Source organism: Leptosomus discolor, chromosome 11, assembly GCF_034619465.1.
Source record: "Leptosomus discolor isolate bLepDis1 chromosome 11, bLepDis1.hap2, whole genome shotgun sequence".
Lineage (NCBI taxonomy): Eukaryota > Metazoa > Chordata > Aves > Leptosomiformes > Leptosomidae > Leptosomus > Leptosomus discolor.
This window is the reverse complement of record NC_141401.1, coordinates 9,035,236-9,059,002: the sequence shown is the minus strand read 5'-3', so window position 1 is coordinate 9,059,002 and position 23,767 is coordinate 9,035,236. Positions and strand designations below refer to the sequence as shown.

At 55.5% G+C, this 23,767-nt stretch overlaps 1 protein-coding gene across 1 annotated transcript; it reads left to right on the top strand.

The window, feature by feature from the left end:
* Positions 1–11,097: 11,097 nt before the first annotated feature.
* MFGE8 (milk fat globule EGF and factor V/VIII domain containing) lies at positions 11,098–21,773 on the top strand. Its single transcript, XM_086471786.1, has 10 exons — positions 11,098–11,188; positions 14,747–14,872; positions 15,127–15,252; positions 16,641–16,754; positions 17,186–17,367; positions 17,776–17,931; positions 18,807–18,951; positions 19,815–20,017; positions 21,353–21,508; positions 21,630–21,773. Exons 1-10 carry the CDS (start codon positions 11,098–11,100, stop codon positions 21,771–21,773), a joined length of 1,443 nt encoding a protein of 480 aa, XP_086327912.1.
* The last annotated feature ends 1,994 nt before the right edge of the window (positions 21,774–23,767 follow it).

Genomic DNA, 23,767 nt, shown 5'->3' with positions numbered 1-23,767 from the left:
CCTCGTGCTTTGGCCAGGCACTTACCTCTGTACGATGAGGCCAAAAAAAGGCTGATGATATAATTTCACCTTTTTAAACCCAGCAATTGGAAAGGTACCAGGAAGAGAGAACTCGATGTGGTGCTGAGCCAGCCTGAGACACCCCCATGCAACACTGTGGTGACAGTCACTTTTTGTTCTTCTCATCCCTCTTTCTTTTGGCTGTTGCTGCCAGAAGGACCTCAGACTTTTTCTGCTTCATTTCCCCAGGCCTAGCTTTTCTCCTGCTCTGCAAACTCACCATGCACTGAAGGACTCTCAGGGGCTTTGCACCTCTGAGGAAAGCTTTTCACTGGCGGAAACATCAGAGTGTTGATCTCTGCCAGTGTAGCAGGAGCAAAAAGGAAAACATCTCTTATGACAGAGTTTGATTGCCAGCCGAAAATAAGCGAAGTGCCTGTCAGTGACATGTGAGCACAAAAAAGCTTTGCAGATGGAAATAAAGGCAGTGCTTTTTCCTCTTCGCCTGCTCTGCCCTCCCTGCAGTGCCAGCGAGGCACTGGCGTGCAGGCTGCAGAACCACGCTGTTGGAGAGCCTGTTGGAGCTGGATGCACAGTGCTCTTTGGACTCTTACGTCTTTTCTGAAAACGGTGTCTAAAAGCGTAATGGGCACTTTGCAGGTCTCTAAATAGACCAGCCTCTGTCCCGAGGAGCTGACAACGTAAGGAGGCAAGTGCCAGGGATGGGAGAACGGCTGCCTCATACAAACCAGCTGGGGAGGTGGCACGTGGCCCACCTGCTCAGTATTTTTCCATCACATTTTCACTCAGCTGCTCCTTGCCAACTTCCAGTTCTGTCACCCCCCTCAAAAGCTTCTGCTCTGGGTTTATTTAGCTCACTATTTATTTCCTAATTATAGAACTTAACTGACTAACCTCAGCCCTACTGGGTTACTGCTGTCCACGTTTTTGTCCCCTGTAGACCAGAGGCTCTGGTCTCTTTTTATGGCTGAAGGCAGTTGCTGGAGACTTTGTCACTTTTTTGTTTGTTTTTCTACCCCAAGAGGGCTCTGACTGCTAATACAGGGAGCTCCACTGATCATTTCAGAGCAGGCAGGCTACTGAATTCTCAAATTCTTTAGGCCGAAAGAGAAATGCCACGGAGCTGAGCACTGTAACCAGGCTGTGGTGCACCGCATCTGTCCACGAATTCCCAACAGCCAGCTCACTCCTTTTACCCCACGTCCAGCCACAGCTGCTGGCTGGAGGAAGACGTTTTGAAAACCACTCCCTGGCAGCAGCAGCACCACTGCTCCTGCTTCTGGATGCTCGAACACTGTGTGGCTCCACACGCAGGCTCAGTGCTCTAAGAGAAGGATCTGTCTATATCTCCCTGAGATGAATCTGTGCCTCAATGCTCCTGAGTTTTCCAGGGAGTCCAGTTAGGTGAAATTCCTACCTCCTGCACCAAAAGCTGCCAGACTGAGCAGACCTGTTCCCTGCAGCTACCTCCAATGCCACCTCTTGTTTGCCCGCAGCCATTTCTGCCTCTTTATCACATATTTTGGTAAATGAGGACACAGCTGCAGGAGCCAAGCGGTACTTTGGTGTGGTACCTGTCCCCAAAGCCGTCTGCACAAGCAAAGGGGTTATGTGCAGAGGAAGCTGTGTGAGAGCAGCAGGTATCTAGCAGGCAGCAAGAGCAGGGAGAGGAGGTATCTTTGGTGGAAAGCAGGATGGATAGGAACAAATGAATGTAGGAAAGCCAGAAGGATGTATGAGCTTCTCCTGGAGTGTTTCCAAGATCTCATACTGAATAAAGGAAACTATTTGTCGTCTGTTTAATTCTGAGTGGTCTGTCTGACATTTGCCGTTACGCTGTGTTCCTGAGTTTGGAAAGACTATGATTATCCAGACTCAGAAAGCCAGCAAGGGAGACTGCTAAAGCCACATTTTTTTCAGTGGCTGCTTGTGAAATACTTTCTCTGGAAAAGTTGCCATAGAAGTAGGGGTGCATGAGCAAAGTGAAGGGTTGCAGTCCTGAAAACTGAAATGCTTAGTGAACCGAACAGAGGGATTATCAGCCCCCAGTAAAAAAAATCCAAATTTTAGTATTGCCTAAGGAGTGGGGAAAAGACTCTTCCTAGAGGGCGATATTTATGGAAACAAAGTGAGCAGAGGCGGAAGCTACTGCCTTGTGCCAAGATAGTGGTAATCAGGATAGGTCTGGGAGGTAGGGAGCACCCAACTGTGTGGTTGAGGGTGAGTATGAAGGATGTGGTTACGGTTGTGATTTGGGGGGAAGGATGATGGTGTTACGAGTGCAGAGAGCCAGAGCTCTGTTTTCTGAAGGTGTAGAAGGGAAATAGGGGTGAGAGGAAACAGGCTCGATGCCGGTGCGGGGAGGTGGGTTGTGGTTGAGGCTGGTGGGGACCACAGGAGTATGGTTTGGGGGGTAGGCAGGTGGGGAGGAGGCAGCAAGGAGCAGTGGGATGGCTGGGATGAAGGGATAGTCCAGAGCATCCTTATCTGCTGGATGCTTTCTTGGAGATGCACTGGCAATCACAGCCAAGTGGAGAAGATCTGCTGCTGCGTCCAGAGGCGAGCTGGGGGTGACCACCCTCTTCCATACACATGGACCTGGCAGGCTGCAGATCAGCCTCCCAAGAAAACAGAGCAACTGCAGAGCTATTGCCGTCACTGACCCCACGCCGCTCCTCCAGCTGACCTCACCTGGCTTCCCAGGAGCAGCATGACCCTTTTGAAAGCCCTGCCTGTACCACCACCAAGTTGAATTACTGCATGGGCTGGAGGAAATCAACAGTGCTGCTGACGCTGTGTAAGGATCACTTCTCCAGGCTGACACCACCGTGGCTCACTGCGGGCTCCACCTTGCAAAGCTGGTGCCTTGGCCTTTTGGAAATGATGTCTGATTTGCCAAATGTCTGCTCAGAATAGACCAGCTTTAAGGTCCTGATCACCCAAGCTCCTGTGAAATCCATCCTTGTATTTGGCAGTAATGCCGCAGGAGGATTTTGCTGGAGTTACGCAGGGCTGAACATGTAGGGAGCGTTGCAGGCCTGGAAGGATGCATTGCTGAATGATGGTGGTGAAGGTCCTCCTTCCAGATCAGTAAAGAGCTGCTGCCCCGGCAGAGGCTAGAGGGTGCTGTGCTCCAGGGAATGGGTGTCCTCCTCTCTCCCCGCTCAGGATCGCTTCAAAAGCAGGTAAAAATTTGCAGGAAACGCCGCCTTTAAGCCGAGATGAAGACCAAGGTGCTGGCTGTAGTTACTAACAACCTCCAAGGCTTCTTCAGACTAAAATATTGGCCCTGTCTAGCTCATTAGTTAGCACCCAGAAGATGACATACAGAAAGGGTGGCTTTCCTCAGATGGGTGAAAAATCAAAAAGGAGGGGACAGAGACAGGAGTGGGGAAAAGGAGTGAGAAAATGAACAGATTAGAAGATAAGGAAGCTGAGTGGAACAAAACCAAAGAATAGAAGAATAAAAAAAGAAAATAGAAGATGAAACCAATGCAGGGGATCACATCAGCTGCTGTGTCCAATTAAGGGCTTAAGACCTGCTGAATGATGAAAAGGGAGATTTGGTTGGGAGAAAAATCAAGGAGCACTTCTTGCTTGTGGTGGCTGATGCTGAAAAGCCCTCGGCTGATGGGGCAGGATCAGCTCCTGTTTACCCAGCTGAGGTGTGGTTAATCCTGAGCCCAGCAAGCAGCAGAGCTGAGGAGAGACAGGACAGGCAAGGGCGGGGGGGTGGGGGGCACAGAAGACAGGGCTGTGTTTGTACAGCAGCTGACAGGCAGCTGCAAGACCAGGCAAAAACACGACATGCTCCCAAACAAGCAGCTCTCTGAGCAGATCGCTGCTCCCTGCAAAGCCTGCCAGCTAACCACAGGCAGCCAGAGCCAACGTGCCTCCTGTGTGGGGCTGCACGTGCTCTGCAAAACACAGCCCTGCCACCCTGAAGCGGCAGTTGTGGGGTCACTGTCCTCACTGCTGGCAAATCTGCTCTGTCTGGCTGCCTGCAGCGAGGGAGGCAAACGTGCAGGCGTAGCTAGAAGAGGTAGATGTTTTCTTACATTCCTCGGTCTTGCAGAAGACAACCTTCCGAAAGTGAGAAAATGCAGACATGACAAAGAAGGAGGAAGACTGCAAAGGAGCCCCATTTCACAGCTGCCCTAAAGGGACTGCACCTACCTCTGGCTCATGGGGAGGTTCTGGTGTTCTTTTAGGCGAGCAGCATCTGCGCAGCATGGTGTGCCCATGAAGCCAGCCCTCCTCACAGAAATGAGCCACATCAGGTCTTGACGTAGGTGACCTCCCTCCTGTTTTCCACCTCGAGCCTGAAGTGGGATAGCAAGGACTGGAAGGGAGCATCCTAAACTGGACACGGGTTACCACACAAGCGCCTAATAACTGTCCTGGCCTCACCACACATGCCAAAGGAGGTGCTGGGGCTGCGTCCGCAGGTCCCTGGGGAACATCTCCAGGAGGCACAAACAAATCCTGCCCAGATCACGGACCAAGGAGAATGCTCCAGGAGGATGCAAAGCCCCATTAGGAGCTAAGAGGGGCTGTGAAACCCACATGTTTTCACTCACTGTATCTGCTCTGAATGTCCGCAGCAAGACCCACTGGTTTTACTGCTGAGGCTGTCAGGGCAGCAGCACATTGCTTGTGGGGGACAAGTGGGGACTCAGCACTGGAGCCAAGGCTGTTTAACTCTCCAAGAGCCACTGTGAAGGTGCAGAATAGGTGGGATTTGCATGCAGTATCAACTGGGCCACGGGACAGGACAAGGAGCTGAGAGGGAACAGTGAATTGTGAAAATGCCTGGAGTGGATTTGATGGCAGAAGGCAAATTGGTTCGTGCTGTAATAAAGGCTCTGGTGGAGGCTGGACAAGGTAATTGGTGTAGTGGGAGACTGACAAGGAGGGGTGATTGCACAGGACATATGGGTTATGACTAACAGAATGGATGTCTTAAGAACATGTTAGTATAAACTTCCCAGCAGGGAGGGAGAAACACTTGGGAGACTTTACGAGGGTTTGATACAAAACTAAGTTTTAGGAAATTTCCTTTGGAGGAAACTTGTGAAGCAGCCAGGGGATGGGTGGATACCCCTGACCCTCAGGACATTGCTGTTCCTGCTAAGGAGGTCTTCACTACTCCAAACGGTGTGTATGGAAACTGTATGGAAATGCCTGTGGATGTGCAGAGCTGTCAGCTGGCTTCTTGCCCGGCAGCTGTTGTTGCTGCTGAGACAGGAGGTAGCACAGCCCCAGGCAGAGGGCTTGGGGAGGACACAGCTGTACCGGCAGTCCCAGGGCGTCCCCTGCTCCGGCCTTGTGTCCCCCTGGGTGCGTGCTGCCCCCGGGGCTGGCTACGTGCACTCCTCCATGGCAGGTCTGGACGCTCTGACCAGCCAACAGCCCTGGTTGGGCCGTGGCCATGGCTCTCACAGATGGGTTTCATTGAGGACACATGTCTGGCTTGGAGCTTGTTTTCATTTCCTTTTGAGGAGAGGAGGAGTCATGGGAGAGGAGTAACCGAGCGGGTGAGCCGGCTCTCCTGGACATGGACTGTGGTGCCAAACGAGCTCCTGCTGCGGTTTCTGCTGCAGCTCTGGAGGCTGCAGCCCAAGGGGCAGGAAGTGGTGGAGAAGGAGCTTCAAGCGATGTGCCAGCGGTGCAGGATCCATCCAGGATGGGAGAGGGTTTGAATCACAAGGGGGAGGCTCTGATGGGTCTCGGGGTGGGGAGAATGTACAGCTCTTTGCCAGCACAGGAGCTCCTGCAGCAGCTGCAGCTGAAGGCACCAGGCACCAGGAGCTTCCTCCCAGAACAGAGGTCCTACAGGAGCCAACATCTGGCATTGGTGGTCAATAGCCACCCAACACAGGGGCATAACTGACTCCTGGTGGCCTCTGAGAGCCACTTTGGGTTACAGGAACCAAGGGAATAAGGAGCCATCTTTGAGGTGTGATCACTCTGGATGCCCCCAGGGGGTCGTGCATCTATGTGAGAGAGAAGGAGGTGCATGGGGACCTGTGCTTTCCTGCTACAACCAGCCAAAGATGTGGCTACTGAAGTGCATCTAAAAGGCCTCAAATACGCCTCTCTGGGAAGAAATTAATTGCAGAGCTGTGGCAGATCTCCCCTTGCCTGCCAGGCTCTAGGGGATCAGACCAAGTGGGAGGCACAGAGAGGGTGGGATGGGCAGAGTTCAGACCTTCTCATTATGCTCAGAGATACAGAGATCAAAAGGCAACTTCACAAATTAACAAGGCCCCTGCCTGGGCAGAGCCTCTCCCCAGCACGGTTGGGTGGGAGGGGAGTGTGCTGTAATGAGTAAACTGCCTCTTCTTCACCAGCCGGTAAGACAGGTTCTGGGCTCCTTGCAAACCCTGTGGCCCAGCTCATTAGAGCTCATTAGTGTGGTTACATATTCATATAGCATTAGTGCCATCAGGTCCCTGAAGTTTAATCAGGCTGCGAGGTTGCCTTGAGCTGTACAAGTCTTGGAGGACCTTCCACCAAGCCTATGCCAGAAGCACATGCACTAAATTAATGGCTTGAGTAACGAGGGGCCTTGTGAGTGTGATAACAGGACAAGAATCCGTCCCTTGCCACAGAAACCTGGGTTATCAGAGGAACCTCGATGACAGAGTTATCAAGTACACAATTTAGTGCTTTGTGTCGAGGCAGGAGCTTCCTGAAAAAGAACAAAGGAGCCACGTCTTATCTGCCTGTGGCATCTGCTTGATGCTCAGGCATGGCCAGGCCGCTTGCCACTGCTAATCCATAAGTGGTTTCGATTGTGCATCATGGCATACCATGGAGTGTCAGTTTGTGTTACTGGGTGGGTGCTTTCAACCAGCAGGCTAGAGAGGGGCAAGGCAAGTCTGGGCTGTGGGCCGTGCTCCATCTATCCTGGACAGTCCTCTGAGATGGGCACTGCAGGGAATCACCAGCACCACCATGCAGGCGTTTAGTCCTGGCCAGTGGTTAGTAATGATCCACTGTCAGAGGGGAGACAGCTGTTTCCCAGGGTGATTCCTCCTGTTGCAGATACGAATGACCTTTGGAAATGCTGCTGTTACTACTGGCTGCTGAGGAGAGGTGCGTGTAAGAGGCCAAGCCTGCATGCCTACCTTTTAGATGGACGAAATAAAGGGAGACACGTCCTTCCCACAAGCCCCTCCAGCCCTTGGTTTCTCATCTGTCAAATGAGAAGATGAAATCTGTCAAAGATGAAGGCAATACCTTTTCTGTTGGAGATACACATGGATAAATCCTTACAGACTGCAAAGCACTCCAATTCAGAGAAGGGGGTTATATAAAGGTGCTTATATTAAGCACCTTACACAGACACACCAGCTCTAAGCTGGATATAATCTTGTTTATTAAGGTTAGAGCAAAGGATCTAGGCTGGGATCTCATCTGAGCTCTGACACAATTCGCAGTGGAAATGGAGCAGAACTGGGGGACAGTGCTGCCCTTTGCCTTCTTATTTTTAAATCACAAAATTTTACATACTCTGAAGGGCACTTGGTAGCTGTACCAAGCTTTCCATGCCCTGAGGATGTTCAGTATCTAGGTTTCTTCGGATAGCCCTGAAGTTCCTGGTACCTAAACATTAGTATCCCTAAATGTAAAGCCTGAGTTTAAAGAATCTGTTACCCTTTTGCTGGAAAAGACAGAGAGTGTGTAAAGCTGTTTTTTTCTTCTAGAAAATAAACAGAGAAATCCAGTGACATGCAAGTATTGTCCTGGCCAGTATTCTGCAGCCGTTAGAAACCATGCACTGGCCTGCTGGCAGGCAGTGACACTGGCTGGGTCTGCAGGAGGTTAGAGATGCTGGCACTGAGCACTTGGTTATCCTGTTAGAGGGATTAGGAGCAGACTGGGGCTTAATCCTCTGTGATGGTGCCACAGATCGCTTCTCCTTCCCACTTGGAGTGGCTGACACGTGTGGCGGGACAGGAGTCTTGATCCCACAGGGCAGGAAACCTTCCCAGGACCTGTGCTGTGGCCTGAACCACAACTTTGGGCTCTAGGGAAGAGCCATGCCTGCAAGGGATGGGACTGGCTACCTCTGCCAGGGTTTTTTTTGGGCTCTTGATGCTGAGGTGAGGGAGGAAAACCATGTCGAAGGGCTGTGGGAGCGTTTAGGGTGGGGAATCCCTCTGAGGTGTAAGGGGTGCCTTTCTTTTGAGATAAACCTAAGCCAGTGAACTCCTTTATAGAACAGATAGCTGAAACAATAGGGGCTGTCACCCAAAAAAAGATCCATGCAAGGGTGGGGTGGGACTTTGCTGGGAGTGGAGGGGTATCACTGTTATCTGATGGTGGGGGAGAGAGGTCCCATGGGTGAGAGGGAGTGGAGAGAAGGAACACAAAACTGTGGTGATACCCGAGCTATTACTGCAAACTCTTCAGCCGTGAGACGCACCCTGGCTAGTTTTATGGCAGATGGAGGCTTTATGCTTAAGCAAGGAGCTTTCCTCCGTTGTTCACAGGAAAACACCTTTGTATAAGCTTGGAAATAAAGAGGATTGCATCAGAGACACGCAGCCCCATCACTTATTTTCTTCTTTATCATCCCAGATACGGGCACCGGGATATCGGCCATCTGTATGGCTCAGAAAGGGTTACGGCACAGCAAAGCCTGGCAGATCTCCATGCAGAAGAAACCAAACCCAGTGGTAAATCCTGCTATAACAAGGCCTAAGTAGTCCCTGCAGAAGGGAGTGAAATTATGCCTGACCTTCAACCTACCCAACTCTTTCAAGTAGAGCCATCCCTTGCAAAAACTTGGCGGCTGTATGAACCCGGGGTGTGGTGTTCGCCTGTGGGGGCTGTCTCCATTCCTCCCTGCTTCCCTGTCCTTGACAGGTTGCTCCTCTCTCTTCTCTGCCTCCCTTTTCCAGCTGGGACAGCATGGGCTCTTCCCAACACCGGTTTCTCATTGAGATCCCCCACTCCTTCGCAGGTCTCCATTCAAAGAGCCAGTGGTGCCTCCAGGAAGCGCCATCCCTATGGACAGCATAGCTCCGCCTGGTCTCAACCACTTGCTTTTTAATATCCTTTCCCATGCACATTCTTCAAGACATCAGTATTTGTGCCCCCAGGGACAGAAGGAAAACATTTTGCTTTCTGTTTTTAGAGAGGCTGATGATTTTTCTGCAGCTCCCTCTGGGTCTTGCATCCTCTCCGACTCTCCGAGACCAATCCAGGCAGTAGCCCCTCAAGAGGCAGAACAAACACCCTTGTCCTACTTGCTTGTGCACAGGCCTGGGAATCTTGCCCTGTGCTCTCCTCCTCCTGACCTTGTTTTCCTCTGAACACCACAGCAGTAATTACCCTGAGGTTGAAGGGTTATTCGAAAGCAAGTACTATGTCTTGTCTGTTCCTTCCTTTTCAGCCACTGTTTCTTCCTACGCTGGAGTTAAACTCTGCCTGGAGTTTCCTTTGTGTTGCTCTTAATTGAAGCACCACCAGTGATGGTGGTGGGTCTGGGTGGGAATATGTGTGCAGCTCCCTGTGTTCCTCGTGCCCTGGTGCTCCAGCAATGCCATCACAGCCAAATTGCCGATGCACTGGGGCAGGTGGACCTGCTGGTGGGTCTGTCCCTGGGGTGTCACTCCCCATCTGGGTGTTCTCATGGGCACTGGTTGACTGTGTCCAAGAAAAGCGTTAGCTGGACCGTGGAGTGGAGATGGAAAAGGAGTTGGAAAGACTGGTCAAAGTGCACGGCATGCGGCTGGGCTGCCCAGCTGGCTGCTGGCTGAGGTGGCCGCATTGCCAAAGCCAGAAATGTAGCAACACTTGGGCAGAGTCAACATGTAAATATGAGCAGCCAAAGTGTCTGAGGTGGGTTAGTTAATACTGAAATGAAGGGTTTTGCAAGAAGAGATAAAATCAGCTTCATGTTTAGGAGAGGGGCTTGCAGTGGGTCTCCAGTGCAGAGTCAAATGATCCAGCATTCCCGTACTGTGCAGTTCTCTTTTCTAAAGAGTTTGCTGCTGAATGTGAATTTATGCTGAATATGCTTTAGCCCGGTGGTTTCTGCCTTCCAGGGCAGATGCTCCCCACATGGCATCAGCTCCTCTTGATAGAATGGCTGGGCTTTTCCAGCCCTTGGTGGCTGGGTACAGCTCAAAGAGGAGCTTGTTTGCGGCTGAACCAACAGACCTGTGGCATGGTGCTTTGGGCAGGGAGCGGTTGTGTCCCCCCAATCCCTTTCCTGTGCACACCCGAACTGGCTGCAAGCTGTTTTCCTTGGTGCTGGTTAGGAGGAGGTTGGGAAAATCCCGTGCGGCTGGCATGCTGGGTGCCGAGGGTGGCACAGGGTGCTCATGTGTGCCCTGTCCCAGCGGAGGGGAAGCCCTCCCCAGCTTTCACCCCACCCAGGGAGAGAAAAGTGGGGGTTTTGCTGCAAAACAGCTCTTCCTCCTGCCAAGTGCTGGCAGCCCCCAGTGCATCCCGGGGCAGCTCTGCACCCCTCTGCCTGTCAGCCAGGGCCTGGAGCCACGGGCACCGCCGGGCTCATGAAGTCCCCAGCAGCATCCCGAGGGACAAGGTCCCCCTGCACCCGGAATATCATCACTGTGCCGCGGTGCCTCCCGCTTCCAGGCCGCTAAAGAAGCACTTTTGGCTGTGAGGCCGGTCTCCCGACCTTCCCTCTCGCCCTCCTGCTGCCTGCCTGCACCCCGGGCTGGCTGGGGTACTCCCCTTGCTGTCTGCACCCCCCGTGCTGCCTGCACCCCCGCTACTGCCTGCACCCCCCGTGCTGCCGGCACCGCCCCCGCCTCCCCAGCCCGCAGCCCCCTCCCACTCCCCGGTGGAGTCTCTCCGGGAGGCGGGGGGGAGGCGACCCGCGGGTCACCCCCTACCCGGCGAGGCCCCCACGTGCTCCGCCGCCCGCCCCCGGGGCGGGGACCGGCCCCGCCGGGCCGGGCTCAGTCACTCCCCGCCCTGAGCCCCGCGGCGGAGCGGCTCGGCTCGGCTCGGCTCGGCTCGGCTCGGCTCGGCTCGGCTCGGCACGGCACGGCACGGCACGGCGGGGCTCGGCGGCACGGCTCGGGGCGCAGCATGGCGGCGGTGAGGCCGCGGCGGACGGTGAGGCCGTGCCGGGCGCTGCTCTTCCTGGGGCTGCTGCTCTCGCTGCTGCTGTTCGTGGCCGGTGAGTGCCGGGGGTGCAGGGGATCAGGAGTGCCAGGGAGTCCGGGGTGCGGGGGAGAGCGGGGTGCTGGGGATCAGGAGTGCGGGGGATCCAGGGTGCCAGGGAGCCCGGGGTGCTGGGGATCCGGAGTGCAGGAGGGATCCAGGATTGCCAGGGAGCCCGGGGTGGTGGGGATCAGGAGTGCGGGGAAATCCAGGGTGCCAGGGAGCTCGGGGTGCTGGGGATCAGGAGTGCGGGGGATCCGGAGTGCGGGGGATCCAGGGTGCCAGGGAGCCCGGGGTGCAGGGGATCAGGAGTGCGGGGGATCCAGGGTGCCGGGGAGCGCGGGGTGCTGGAGATCCGGAGTGCGAGGAATGCGGTGTGCAGAGGGGATCCGGAGTATGGGGGATCCAGGGAGCCCAGGATGGTGGGGATCCGGAGTGCAAGGGATCCAGAGTGCAGGGAATCCAGGGTGCAGGGTTGCCTGGTGCGTAGAGGATCTGGGGTGCAGAGCGAGAGGATCTGGGGTGCCGGGGGAGAGTGTCCAGGCTGCCGTGTGTGGGGTGCAGAGGTAGCGAGTGAGGGGGTGCATAGCTCCCAAAGCTGCTGCTGCAAGAGGTCCACAGCCCCGTCCTTGCTCCTGAGCCGGGAATAGCTCAGCCGGACTGTCCCGTGCTTTCAGGCTTAGATAACCGTGCCCGCGATGTAAACAGCTTCTCTGGGCCAGCCGGGCCAGGGGAACCCCGGGGAGAAGTAGCTCCATCATCACCTGTGGGTCGTGCTTGGGGTGATTGTTTCTGAAAGGGGTGGGCGAGACCAGGGGAGAGGGAAGCGAAGCCCAAGTGCAGGCTCTGGGCCAGGGGACAAAGGGCAGTGGGAGGGTGTGCTGTGAGGAAGGCCCTGTTTGTGCTCGCTCTCCCTGGGCAGAGGTGCCTATTTTGCCTTCGCAAGACAGGCTTGACCTGACCTCCCCCAGCCCCACTGGGATGAGCCGTCCCAGTTTTCGGAGGATGTTATTTTTGCCTTCCAGCCAGCCTGTGGGTTCATATAAGCAAACATTTCCAAAAGCAGTGGCTGATCTTTGTTGCCCTGGTTCCTGACTGTCCAGCCTGTGACAGCTCTGTCCCTGACCGGAGAAAAATGTGTGTGGGGAGGATGGAGATGCTGAACTGATCTGAAACCAGGCCTGAAACAGCCGAGAAATATGAGCATCCAAAACTACTTGCCACAGCGGAAAATGTGACCTGTGCCTCATTGCTAGGCAGGGGCTGGCTAGCGAGACCCACCACGTAAGGGATTATTCCTGGGAGGGGACAAAAGCGAGTCCAGTTACTTGGGATAATTAAAGTATAAAACTGGGACCCCTCCTGTCCCAACCCTGGGAGGAGCCCTTGCTGCTTTGCTGCTGTGTCCCACCCCAGAAACTCGTGCGTCGGAGGCAGCACGGATGCCGGGGAGCACACGTTCCTTGGCGCTCCGTGCCTGGGGGAGCAGCCGGCTCCCCTCGCTGAACAGAAGCAGCTCTGTCCACACGGCCTTGGCTGGCTGCTGGGAGAGATCCTTGGGATGGGGTGGCTGGATATGCCCGAGACCTGCAGAGGGGCGTGGGGCAAAGGCATCCCCACGTATCAGCAGGAGCTCTCTCCTCCCATGCTGTAGCTCATGGCAGCGCATTGATGGAGCATGAGGTCATGCAGAACAGGCTGGGCAGCGCAGGCAGCGACTTGAACTGGTGCCCAAGTTTTTCTGCCTCCTGAGGCTGGGCTACAGGAGCTACAGCATCTTTTCGGAAACCTTCAAGTAACACTGGCCTGTCTGCCACCAGTGTGTACCCTACAGATGTGGAGTGTCAGGAAGGGTAGGATTAACTCAAAGGAGCCCTGCTATTAAAAGAGTAATGAGTAGGAGCTCACTGGGTAGTAGCTTAGGCTAATGAGAGCCATGCTGTTTGGTGTGGGTCTGGGCAGCGAGCCCACAGCTCATTAACTTCTACCTTCTCCAGGGCATGCAGGTAATAGGGGGTTATTCCTGGGTCTCTACCTGAGTTCAGCCCTTGCCCTGACTCCTGCAGTGTAGTAGAGAAGAACCTAGCATCAAGGGGTGTGCTGTCCTAGCGCTCAGTGAGGAGTTGTTGAGGCTTTCAGCCAGATCTGTGGGAATCTGATCGAGGTTTACGGCGAGTGTTGCCTCCTTGCAGCTCTTGGGGCAGAAAAAATTGAAGGTGGGAGGAATTTCAGCCTGGCTCTTGCAATCTGATTCAGCACTGCAACAGGGAGTAGAAGGTTGATGAGTGCGGCGGGTTGACCTCGGCTGGTAGCCAGGTGCCCACCCAGATGCTCCCTCACTCCCCCTCCTCAGCAGGACAGGGAGGAGAAAAGATGAAAAACCTCCAGCGTGGGTCCTTCCCATGGGCCTCAGTTTTTCATCAACTGCTCCAGTGTGAGTCCTTTCCGTGGGGTATAGCCCATCAGCAACTGACTGCACCAGCGTGGTCTTCTCCATGGGGCTGCAGGGGACAACCTGCTTCACGGTGGTATTCACCACAGCTTGCAGGGTGACAACCTGCCTCACCACGGTCTTCACCATGGGCTGCTGGGGAATCCTGGCTCTGGCGCCTGGAGCACCTCCTCCCCTTCATTCTTCACTGGCCTTGGTGTCTGCAGGTCTGTTTCTCTCACATTTTTCTCACTCCTCTCTCACAGCTGCTGCGCAGCGTTTTTTATCTGATCTTACGTATATTATCAGTGAGGCAACACGAGTGTCGGTGATGGGCTAAGCTTTGGGCAGCACTGGGTCTGTTTTGGAGTTGACTGGGACTGGCTGTCTCCAACATGGGGGGCAGCTCCCCGTGTCTTCTTGATGAAGCCACCCTTGCAACCCCCCACCGCCACCACCTCGCCATGTAAAGCCAATACCATGGGAGATGCTGGAGGTGGATGAACAGGCAGGGAAGATGGTAAAGCCTCACCAGTTCCCCGGGGGGACCTGCCTGTGGACTGGGGCTGCCTCATGGGAGCTGCTCAGAGAGCGCTGGAGGTCTGCAGGCTTCGTGCAGGCATGGGCCCTGTGCTCCCTCCTCACGTGCCTCCAGCATCTGAGAACCAAGGCATGTGGGCTTCCCCTGCGATGATTTTTTTTTTTGGTCTTATGGGTACTAACTTTCATTAGCAATGGGACCAGGCCTGTTCCCTTGAATAATCCTCTCCTGTTCATGTCTGAGCAAGCCCCAGCCTGGCCACCCCTGCTTCCCAGCTGAGCGGTAGAAACATTTGATGGACCAAACCCCTGGGTTTCCCCTCGCTTTGGTTTGACGTGCAGGCTGTTAACCCCCTTTTTTAATGTGCCAGGGCAAGGTGGGTCCTGGCTGCTGTCTCATACTCCTCATCTCAAACCATCTCGAACACCAACAGTCCTGTGCAGGATCCAGCAGCTGGTCCCTGCCAGGTGCTCCCCTCCCTGTAGCATCCTCAGGGAAGCAGTTCCTGCCGTTGAGCTAGGATGCTTCTGTGTGCATCTGCAGGGCTCTGGTGGATGCGTGCCTTAGGGATGGCTTTCAGTGACACGTGGCTTTGCTTCCAGGTGACTTCTGTGATGTGAACCATTGTCAGAATGGGGGCACGTGCCTGACCGGGATTAATGAGACCCCCTTCTTCTGCATCTGCCCTGAGGGCTATGTTGGGATTGACTGCAATGAGACGGAGAAAGGTGAGGGGCTGACCACCTCATGGGTGCTCTGGGAAGGCCAGGAGCCTTGCAGTGTGGCAGCGTGCCCTTGTTGTGGCCCTGCACCACTGGCCCTGGGGTCCAGCCTTGCTGATGGGAACATAGAGCAGAGATCCAAGCAGGGATGCGGTGACCTCCCTCACTTGAGCATGCTATGTCTTTGGGGAGTCACAGCCCACTGGATGCTTTTATTTTCCACCCATGCTAGTATTACAGCTATTTTTCCCTGTCCCCAGACCCCTGCCACCCTAATCCTTGCCACAACAATGGCGAGTGCCAGCTGGTCCCAAACCGCGGGGACGTCTTCACCGACTACATCTGCAAGTGTCCTGCAGGATATGATGGGGTGCACTGCCAGAACAGTGAGTACAGCAGGGTAGGGGGGTTGGGAGGGGCTGCTCTGACATTAAAGGCTTGGGGACCCCCTGGGCAGCACTGGGGGGACAAGTACTGGGCCCTGTTGGGGGCCACAGGGTAGTTTGGACCTTGCAGGGTGGAGGGAAGGACCACGGCACAGGGACACGGCGGTGTTTGAGCCTTGCTCTGCATCTCTGGAGAGGACACGGTGGCTTGAGTAATGGAACAAGGGGTGCCTCAAGGCTCAGCCTGCTCCACGAAAGCTCCCAGCCTTGCCGCCTTGCCTTGGCTGCATGTCCCAATGCACCCGTGTGGCTGCAGACAGCAGGGACAAGGTTTAAGGTGTGTCCCATCCTGCTCGGTGGGTTTCGGGGTAGATGAATCTCTTCTATTCTCCCTTTTAAAAGGGGTCTTCCTCTGCACGGCAGAGACCCTTTGCTCAGTGAAGGTAGCGAGTTAATAATCCTCTTTGGTCAGTAGATTGGCAGGAATAGCGCACTTTATTAGTAATATTTCACAGTTTGGATAATAGTAATATTTCACAGATTGGATAAAGGTAAGGGTTTCCCTATTTTTATCTAAAAATATGGAGAGAGAAAAAAAAAAGAGTGAAAAAGAGAGAAAGAAAGAAAGAGAGAAAGAAATATCACCACTCCTGGGGTCCTGCGATGTCTCACAGGTCCAGTCTGATCTTTGGTTCTTTGGTGGTGGGTACACACCTGTGTCTTCACTATTGGTATTTTTATTGTCCCTGCCATTAATATTTATGAGTCTTGTTCATGTTATCCCCTTCTCTTTTCGCTTTTCATGCTAGTTAGGACACAGGCGCAGTATACAACATTTTGGGGCTCCAAGGGGGTTTTGTCCACTCTAGGTAAGGGAGTGGACTTCCTCACGTCCAGTGTTCACTTGTAAATAAAGGAGTGGGCCTCCCCAAGTCCAGAAACACCCCTCTTCTGCAAGGTTTGTCCATTTGGATAGGGGTGGTTGGGTAGCCGCTCCAACTGAAGGCCTCTTTTCGATCACCCCGATGAAAGTTTCTGAAGGGGGAACACCGCTCCACCCTCTCATCTCCTTGGAGCAAGCTGTACTGCAAAGCAGGCTGTTTTTAGGGCTAATACATAAAACTGGCACTGTAGAACAGGTTTGTTCAGGACACATACATAAAATCTGGAAAACAGGTTGTTTAAGGCAAAAAAAAAAATCAGACTGTTCTTCACAAGGTCTCTCCTTGGGTTAGAGCTTCAACCTGTGCCACCATATCAGCAGGAACGCTGCCGTGGTCCTTGCTCAGGGGATGCCTCTCCCTTCTTATTGCTGCACTGACTGAGGGATCTCCTCCCTGGGACTGGCTTTGGGGTCACCTCCTGAGCTTTCCCCCTCTGTCTCGTAGACAAGAACGAGTGCTACTCCCAGCCTTGCAAAAATGGAGGCACCTGCCTGGACCTGGACGGCGACTACACCTGCAAGTGTTCTTCTCCGTTCTTGGGGAACACCTGCCATGTCCGTAAGTCCTGGTACCAACTGTACAGAAGTCCGTTTCCTTCCTGTTCCCCACTGCCCTGTGCCTCATTGCCAGCATGCCCAGGAGAGGGGTCACCAGTTGGTTTAGGAGATCTGGAGGGCAGCCATGGGTGCCTGTGTGCTGGCTGCCCTTGCTGCCAGCAAGCATGGTCCTGATGGAGCGAGCATCCTTGGGAAGATCACATCTCCTCTCTAGGCGGTCCCCAGAGCAGCCCTTCCCCCCCAGACCTCCTGCTGTGAGCGGGGCTGATGGACAGTGTGGTTTTGGCTGAAGGCTGGGGGGAACACCTGGGGGACAGGCAGGTCCTGGTGCTGGCCTCCATCTCTTGCCCTGTCGCCAGACAAGAGGCAAATGTCACTCTGGTTTTGCTCCATGGTCACTCTCTTTGGTGCTGATGTCCCCACTGCCCCCAGGCTGTGCCGTTCTCCTGGGCATGGAAGGAGGAGCCATCTCTGACGCCCAGCTCTCTGCATCTTCTGTCTACTATGGCTTCCTTGGCCTCCAGCGCTGGGGGCCAGAGCTCGCCCGCCTCAACAACCATGGCATCGTCAATGCCTGGACCTCCAGCAACTATGACAAGAGCCCCTGGATCCAGGTACCCACGGCACGGCTGGGAGCACTGGTGTAGAGGGCAGCCCTGGTAGCCGTGGCTGGTCTTGCTGGGCTGCTTTCATGGGATTTGTGTGCTTCTGGTGGCAACAGCAGGGTTAAATTGCTGCAGCAAAGTGCCACCCAGGGGCATCTTGTGACCTGGAGAAGGCAAGGTCCCTGTAGGGTGAGATGAGGACCTGGGATGGCAATCCCCCCCTTCTCTGCCCACGCTCGGAAGTAAGGCTGGCAGGATGGAGGACTTTTCATCCCAACGAAGTCACAGCACTCTGGGCAGCCCCTTCCCTGGTCCTGATGCTGAGCCTGAGCCCACCCTCCCAGCCAGGCTCGGCGGCACTGGTGGGCGCAGGAGCTGCGCACCCCGTCCCCACTCCCGCTCTCCTCTCCCTGCCAGGCCAACCTGCTGCGGAAGATGCGGCTGACGGGCGTCATCACGCAGGGCGCTCGCCGCGTGGGCCAGGCAGAGTACGTCCGTGCCTACAAAGTTGCCTACAGCCTGGATGGGCGAGAGTTCACCTTCTGCAAGGACGAGAAGCAGGATGCAGACAAGGTGGGCTGCGACGTTCTGTGCGGGGGCTGTGCTGCCTCCCCGCCACCCGGCGGTGCTGCGGGTGCTGGGGTGGCTGTGAGCTGCATTCCAAACTGTCCCCATGTTTGGGAAAGTGCTTTTGACCTGGGTCAAAGCCACGTTGGGAGCCATCCTAGCAGCAAGACGGCACAGGCAGTTCCAGCACCAGGCAGTGCTCTCTGGCTCTGTTTAATTGACCATAATAAGCATAACCAAAGAAGTTATTTAGGTCATTCAGATAATATCTTTATCGCTGAAACACTGTGGGAACCGGGCATGGCTGGAAGTCCTAGTGAACGGCTTATGCAGCTCAGTGCTGTGTTTGCACCAAGCATGAGCCGACCAGTGGGTCTCACTCTCAAAGCAGGAATACTCATTGATTGCAGCGCTCTCCACCCTCAGTTTTTTACAGCAAGTATCTCCTGGGGTTTTTTTGAGCATCCAGGGAATGGCTGGGAGTTTCTGCCTTGCTTTAAAAAAAAGTTAAATTTCTCTTGTTTCTGCAGCAGTGGAAAAATGCATGAAAACATGAGCTGACTCTATTTATTGTGTTAAAAAAGAAGTGAGCCACCTCTCTGCTTGTCATGATTTGAGAAGTGCTGCCGTAGCATGAGGGAGTGGGTGTTGCTGCATGTGCGGCTCTGTGGGGCGAGGACGGAGCAGGGAATATTGCAAAGCTCTGCTGAGAGTGCTGGAGCTGCTGCAAGGCCATGCACTGCTCCAGAGCCCGAAAGCAGAGCCCGGCTTCCCCTGCTCTTGCTGTTGGCAGTGCCGAGATCTGTCCGTCTGATGGATGAGGGGTTTAATGCACAAGGCTGCGGGAGGGCTGGGGCACTCAGCCCTGCTCGCCGTTGCAGGTTTTCCAGGGGAACATGGACTACGGCACCATGCAGACCAACATGTTCAACCCTCCCATCACGGCCCAGTTCATCCGCATCTACCCCGTGATGTGCCGCCGCGCCTGCACGCTGCGCTTTGAACTTATCGGCTGCGAGATGAATGGTAAATGTCAGTGGCTTTCCCCTCCCCAGGGACCGCAGGGCAGGGGGTGACATGGGGCACGGCATCGCCCCTTGTGCTGGTTCTCATGCCCTGGGACAGGGGATTTGTCAGCGCTTGTTTTTCCTCACATCAGCTACGTGATGCCTGGAAATACCCACGGGTTCTTTTGGGAAGCACAAGCCGTTAATCCCACCAGCTCAGCTGGGCCTGTGCTGCGTTCTCACACTGCTAGCATCTTCCCAAGCCGGGGGTCTTTATTGTGCCCTCTCCCCGTCCGAGCTGTGAACCAGCTGCTTTTCATGCTGGAGAGCTTGAAATTCAAATGACCGGAGGATCAAAGTCCTCTGGGAAACGTGAGGGATGATTAGCTGGAGCCCTTTCCCTGTGCCTCCTGCATTCCTGCCCTGCGGCATGTCCCGGGCAGCCGGGCGGGACCTGCGTGCTGGGGTGGGAGTGGGGCACCGTGAGGGCTTGGGTTGTGTCCTGCTGCTGCATGGGTGCAGTGCCAGCCGTGCTTTCAGCTGGGAACGTCTTTGCGTTGCTCTCTTCATCCGTGAAAGCGTCCTCCTCTGCCTCCTGCTGAAGCCGTCTGTATTCCGGGCTGTGTGGCGGGGATGTGTGTCTCTGCAGCAGGAGGCACTGTGAGCCAAGGAATAGCTGGGAGCTAAAAATCCTGGGAAAAGGCGAGCTAGCTGCGACCCTGTGCCTCTGCCAAGCCTTTCCCTGCCTGGCCCTGCTTGCCTCTCCGGGCAGTGGGAATGTGGGAACGTGGGGATGATGCCTGCCGGGGCTGCGGGGTTTTGCTTGCGACGGTGCTGTGGACTCTTTCCTTTTCACCGCCTGTATAAACCGTTGTGTTACAGTGTATTTCAACACGGCAGGTTGCTCGGAGCCTCTGGGCATGAAATCCCGCCTGATCTCCGACCAGCAGATCACAGCCTCCAGCGTCTTCAAGACCTGGGGCATCGACGCCTTTACCTGGTACCCCCATTACGCTCGCCTGGACAAGACGGGCAAAACCAACGCCTGGACAGCACTCCACAACGGCCAGTCCGAGTGGCTGCAGGTGGGTCTCGGTGCCCTCCCTCTGTAACCTCATTTCTCCTCCCTGGCTCCTCCAGCTGTGCCCGGGGCCACCTCCTGTGCCAGGGTGGCTGGAAGCAGGACAGGCACAGCGGGAGAGGCCGGGCCGAGCCGCCGGGACGGTGTGGCCGGAGCCTTGCCGTGGGGCACGCAGCCCGGCGGTGCTCTGCCCGAGCTGGGATTGCAGGGGCAGGTCAGGATGGGGCCGCAGCCACCGGGTTTAATAGCGATGCTGGAGCTGTGGGTCAGGAACGTCAGTGCCTGTAGGGACAGGGTGGTGCCATCTCTGCAAACCTTCTTGTGGGGTGCAGCACCCCAGTTCTGCAGCACCCCCTTGGGAAGTGCCATCCCAGCCCGGGATGACTGTCCCACAACCCTCCAGCTGCCCAGAACACTCCGTTTCTGTTTTGCCGGAAAAAATCAGGTTTGCTTTTCTTTTCCCAGTCTGGAATGGGAACAAATAGTTTTGAAATTTCCTTCTCAGTTTCCTTTCCTCCCCTGTTTTTGTACTTTTCACATGATTTCATGACATAATAGGACAAAGCAGTTTAGATATTTCCCTGATTTTTATTTGGGAAATGATTAAAAGCAGCTGCTTCATGGCCCTAAATAAACCAGCTTATCAAAACTTCTTCTGATGGGGTCAGGATGACACACTGAGTTGGGCTGTCACACCACAGGCTGCCTGTTTGTGGGTGTGTACGTAGATTTACATGTGTACTCATATATATACAAATATATGTGTATACGTATAGCTACGTACTGCCCTCCAGAAGCATAAAATAGGAACTAAATTAAGGAGACTTTCAGCTCATTTGCTGGTTTACCCTGTAGCGTGCCAGCAGCAGTAGTGCAGTGTTGCAGAGTAAAGAGAATAGAAACCATCTCACAACCCAAATGTCAGACCGTGCTGAACTGCATATTTTCTCAGCCGGAATCACTTTCCAGTGGAAACGCATTTCCTCCGGGAATCCTTTTTTTTTTTTTCTAATTGAGATTTTTTTTTGCTGTCATTCCCACGTTGACCTTTTCACCAAAAAATGTCGAGGTGGCATCGTTGGGGAAGGGAGCTGAGACGGTGGGGTTTGTGTCCTGCTTTGGGTTGCTTCGAGGGATGCTGTGAGTGTTAAAGGGTCAAATAGTTCGCAGTCGTGTTTTATTAGTTGCTCTCGCATGGGGGCGGGGGTCGAGCAGTGTTTTCTCCATTCTTGGCCCCTGAGGGCCAGCGCATGCTGGCTGCCTCTGGGACACACAGGATGCTCTGGGGTGGGAGCATCGCTCCCGTGAGGAGCCTCGACAAGCCTTGTCTCTGTGCCAGATCGACCTCCGGGACCAGAAGAAGGTGACGGGCATCATCACGCAAGGAGCTCGCGACTTCGGGCACATCCAATACGTGGCAGCCTACAAGGTGGCCTACAGTGACAACGGCACGTCCTGGACCCTCTACCGGGATGGCCAGACAAACAGCACCAAGGTGTGTGGGGCAGGGCAAGGTGGGCAGCGATCTCCTGGGGCTCGGGGATGCCGCTGTGGGGAGGGATGGGATGGTGGCGAGGAGGTCCCGGCGGTGCTGACACCCACCTTTCCCCCGAAAGATCTTCCACGGTAACAGCGACAACTACTCACACAAGAAGAACGTGTTTGACGTGCCCTTCTACGCCCGCTTCGTCCGCATCCTGCCCGTGGCTTGGCACAACCGCATCACCCTGCGCGTGGAGCTGCTGGGCTGCGACGAGTAGGCGCCCCGGGGAGGAATGATGGGGCTGCTCTTCCCCGCCGCCCGGCCCGCACCCTGCCTGCCCCTGCCTGCTCCTGCTCCAACCTCACACCTCCCTCTCCACGTCCCCAAACTCGGGAGGCGGCCAGGAGGGCTCCCCTGCCCTGCATTGGCGCTGGGGCCGCAGCACTGCACTTTACGGGACCCTTGCAGGTGAGATATGGGGACGGCTCCGGCCCTTTCGCCCTGCTAGCCAGGGGTGACACCCCCTCTTGCAACTGGGGCTTGACTGGGGGACTCTGTTCTGCAACTGGGGCTTCCTTGGGGGACCGTATCCTGCACCCAGGGCTTGGCTGCATCCTCCCAGCTGTGCCCGAAGACAAATTTTCTCCCTGTTTTCCCTTCTGTTTCCAGCAGAGAGGCTGCAGCCAGCGGCAGTCCCCTGTTCACACTGAGGCTCAGGGCTCAACAGTTTTGGGGGGCTTAGGGCAGGCACCCCGGGCTCGCAGTCTCCGATGGCCCTCCTGCTCACTGCACGGCTGCAAGCAGAGGCTCTGAAAAACCTACTTGGCTGTTGTCCCCTGCCCATTTTGCCAGGCCCTGGGTCTCCTTGCCTGCGGTGTCAGCACCGCATAGTGCGAGGGGAGTGATGAGATGGCTCCTCTCGAGAGGCACCGGGTCCCCATTGCCGGTGGCTCTACCCGCTGGGTGCTCCCGGCAGGCGCCGTGGCTGGCGTTTTGGCAGGCCTGCCCATTCCCCTTCCTGGGGTGCCAACTCCAGCGTCCTCCAGCATGGCCGCCGTCCCCAGCTTGCTGCAGTTTGGGGTGCCTGGAGGTCCCTTGTCCCCAAAGCCAAGTGGTGACCAGGGGGGCTGCAATCTGATAGTGGGGGAGAGATGGTTTGTAGCCACAAGGGTGCAGAGAAAAGATGGGAAAGGTGGTGATTAAACCACCCAAATGCAGTAGGTAGAGAGCTGTGCCACGACCCTTTTTGTAACCTGTTTTTTTTCCCTTTCTGTGGGGTGGAGGGGAGCCTCTTTGCAATGCTCGAGCCCTCGGGATTAGCAGTAGGAGACGAGTGAGACCCGGCACCAGCGAGTGGGAGTGCAGGCAGGGTGTCCGGGCAGCGGTGCTGGTGGTGATGCTTCCCCCACCTGCTGGGGTGCGAAGTGGTCGTGGGGCTGGGCTGGTGGTGGGTTCACTTCGGCAAGCGCCGAGGGAGCCTGGGTGGGATGGCGGCGGTGGCCCCGCTCCGGGGTGTCTCTGACAGTATTAAAACCAGCTGAAACTTCTGGGCTGTTGACTTGGCTGCTCTGTGCCTCCCCAGGAGCCACCTCCCAAAGCATGGCAGGTCCGGTGATCTCCCAGGATCCCCTCTGAGCCTCCTGGCTCCTCCATTCCAGGGAGGGCTGCTGGCTGCCGTGCTGACCCTGCACCTCTCCTGCTTTCACAGACCATCCTAGCTCCCTTCCGTGCCTGAAAAACAGGGTACTGGGGCTTTGTGCATCTTCCCCGCTGCCCCTGCCCTGTCACAGCTGGTGGAGCCTGTGCTCGCAGCTGGCCAAGTGCAGCGGGATGGGACTTGGGAAGGGGAAGGTGCTATCAGCACCCCACACCCTGTGTCTCCTCCTTTGGCTTTGATCCTGGAGCAAATGCCCCAGCTTGGAGCAAAATCAGCTCTTGCACCCCAGCATGCTCCCAGGGCTGGAGGGAGCTGTGGGTTTTGCCAGGGCTGCCCACGGGGATGCTCCCAGCAGAGTCCTGCTGGGTAGAGTGGGGGGATGGATGCATTGAGGACGGGGTCCCTGGTAGGGAAGGAACACTGGGGTGACAGGACTTTCTGGAGTCTTCTGCCACACTGGGCAGGGACCCCTGACATTGGCAGAAGTGCGTCCCACCACAGCTCTCCCTCCCCACAGCTCCGGACAACCTCCATGCACCTTCCTGCTGCCAGCAGTGCCCTGCTCAGCCGTGCATCCCCTCCCTGGGCCCTGCCCACGGGCGATGGGCTCCTGC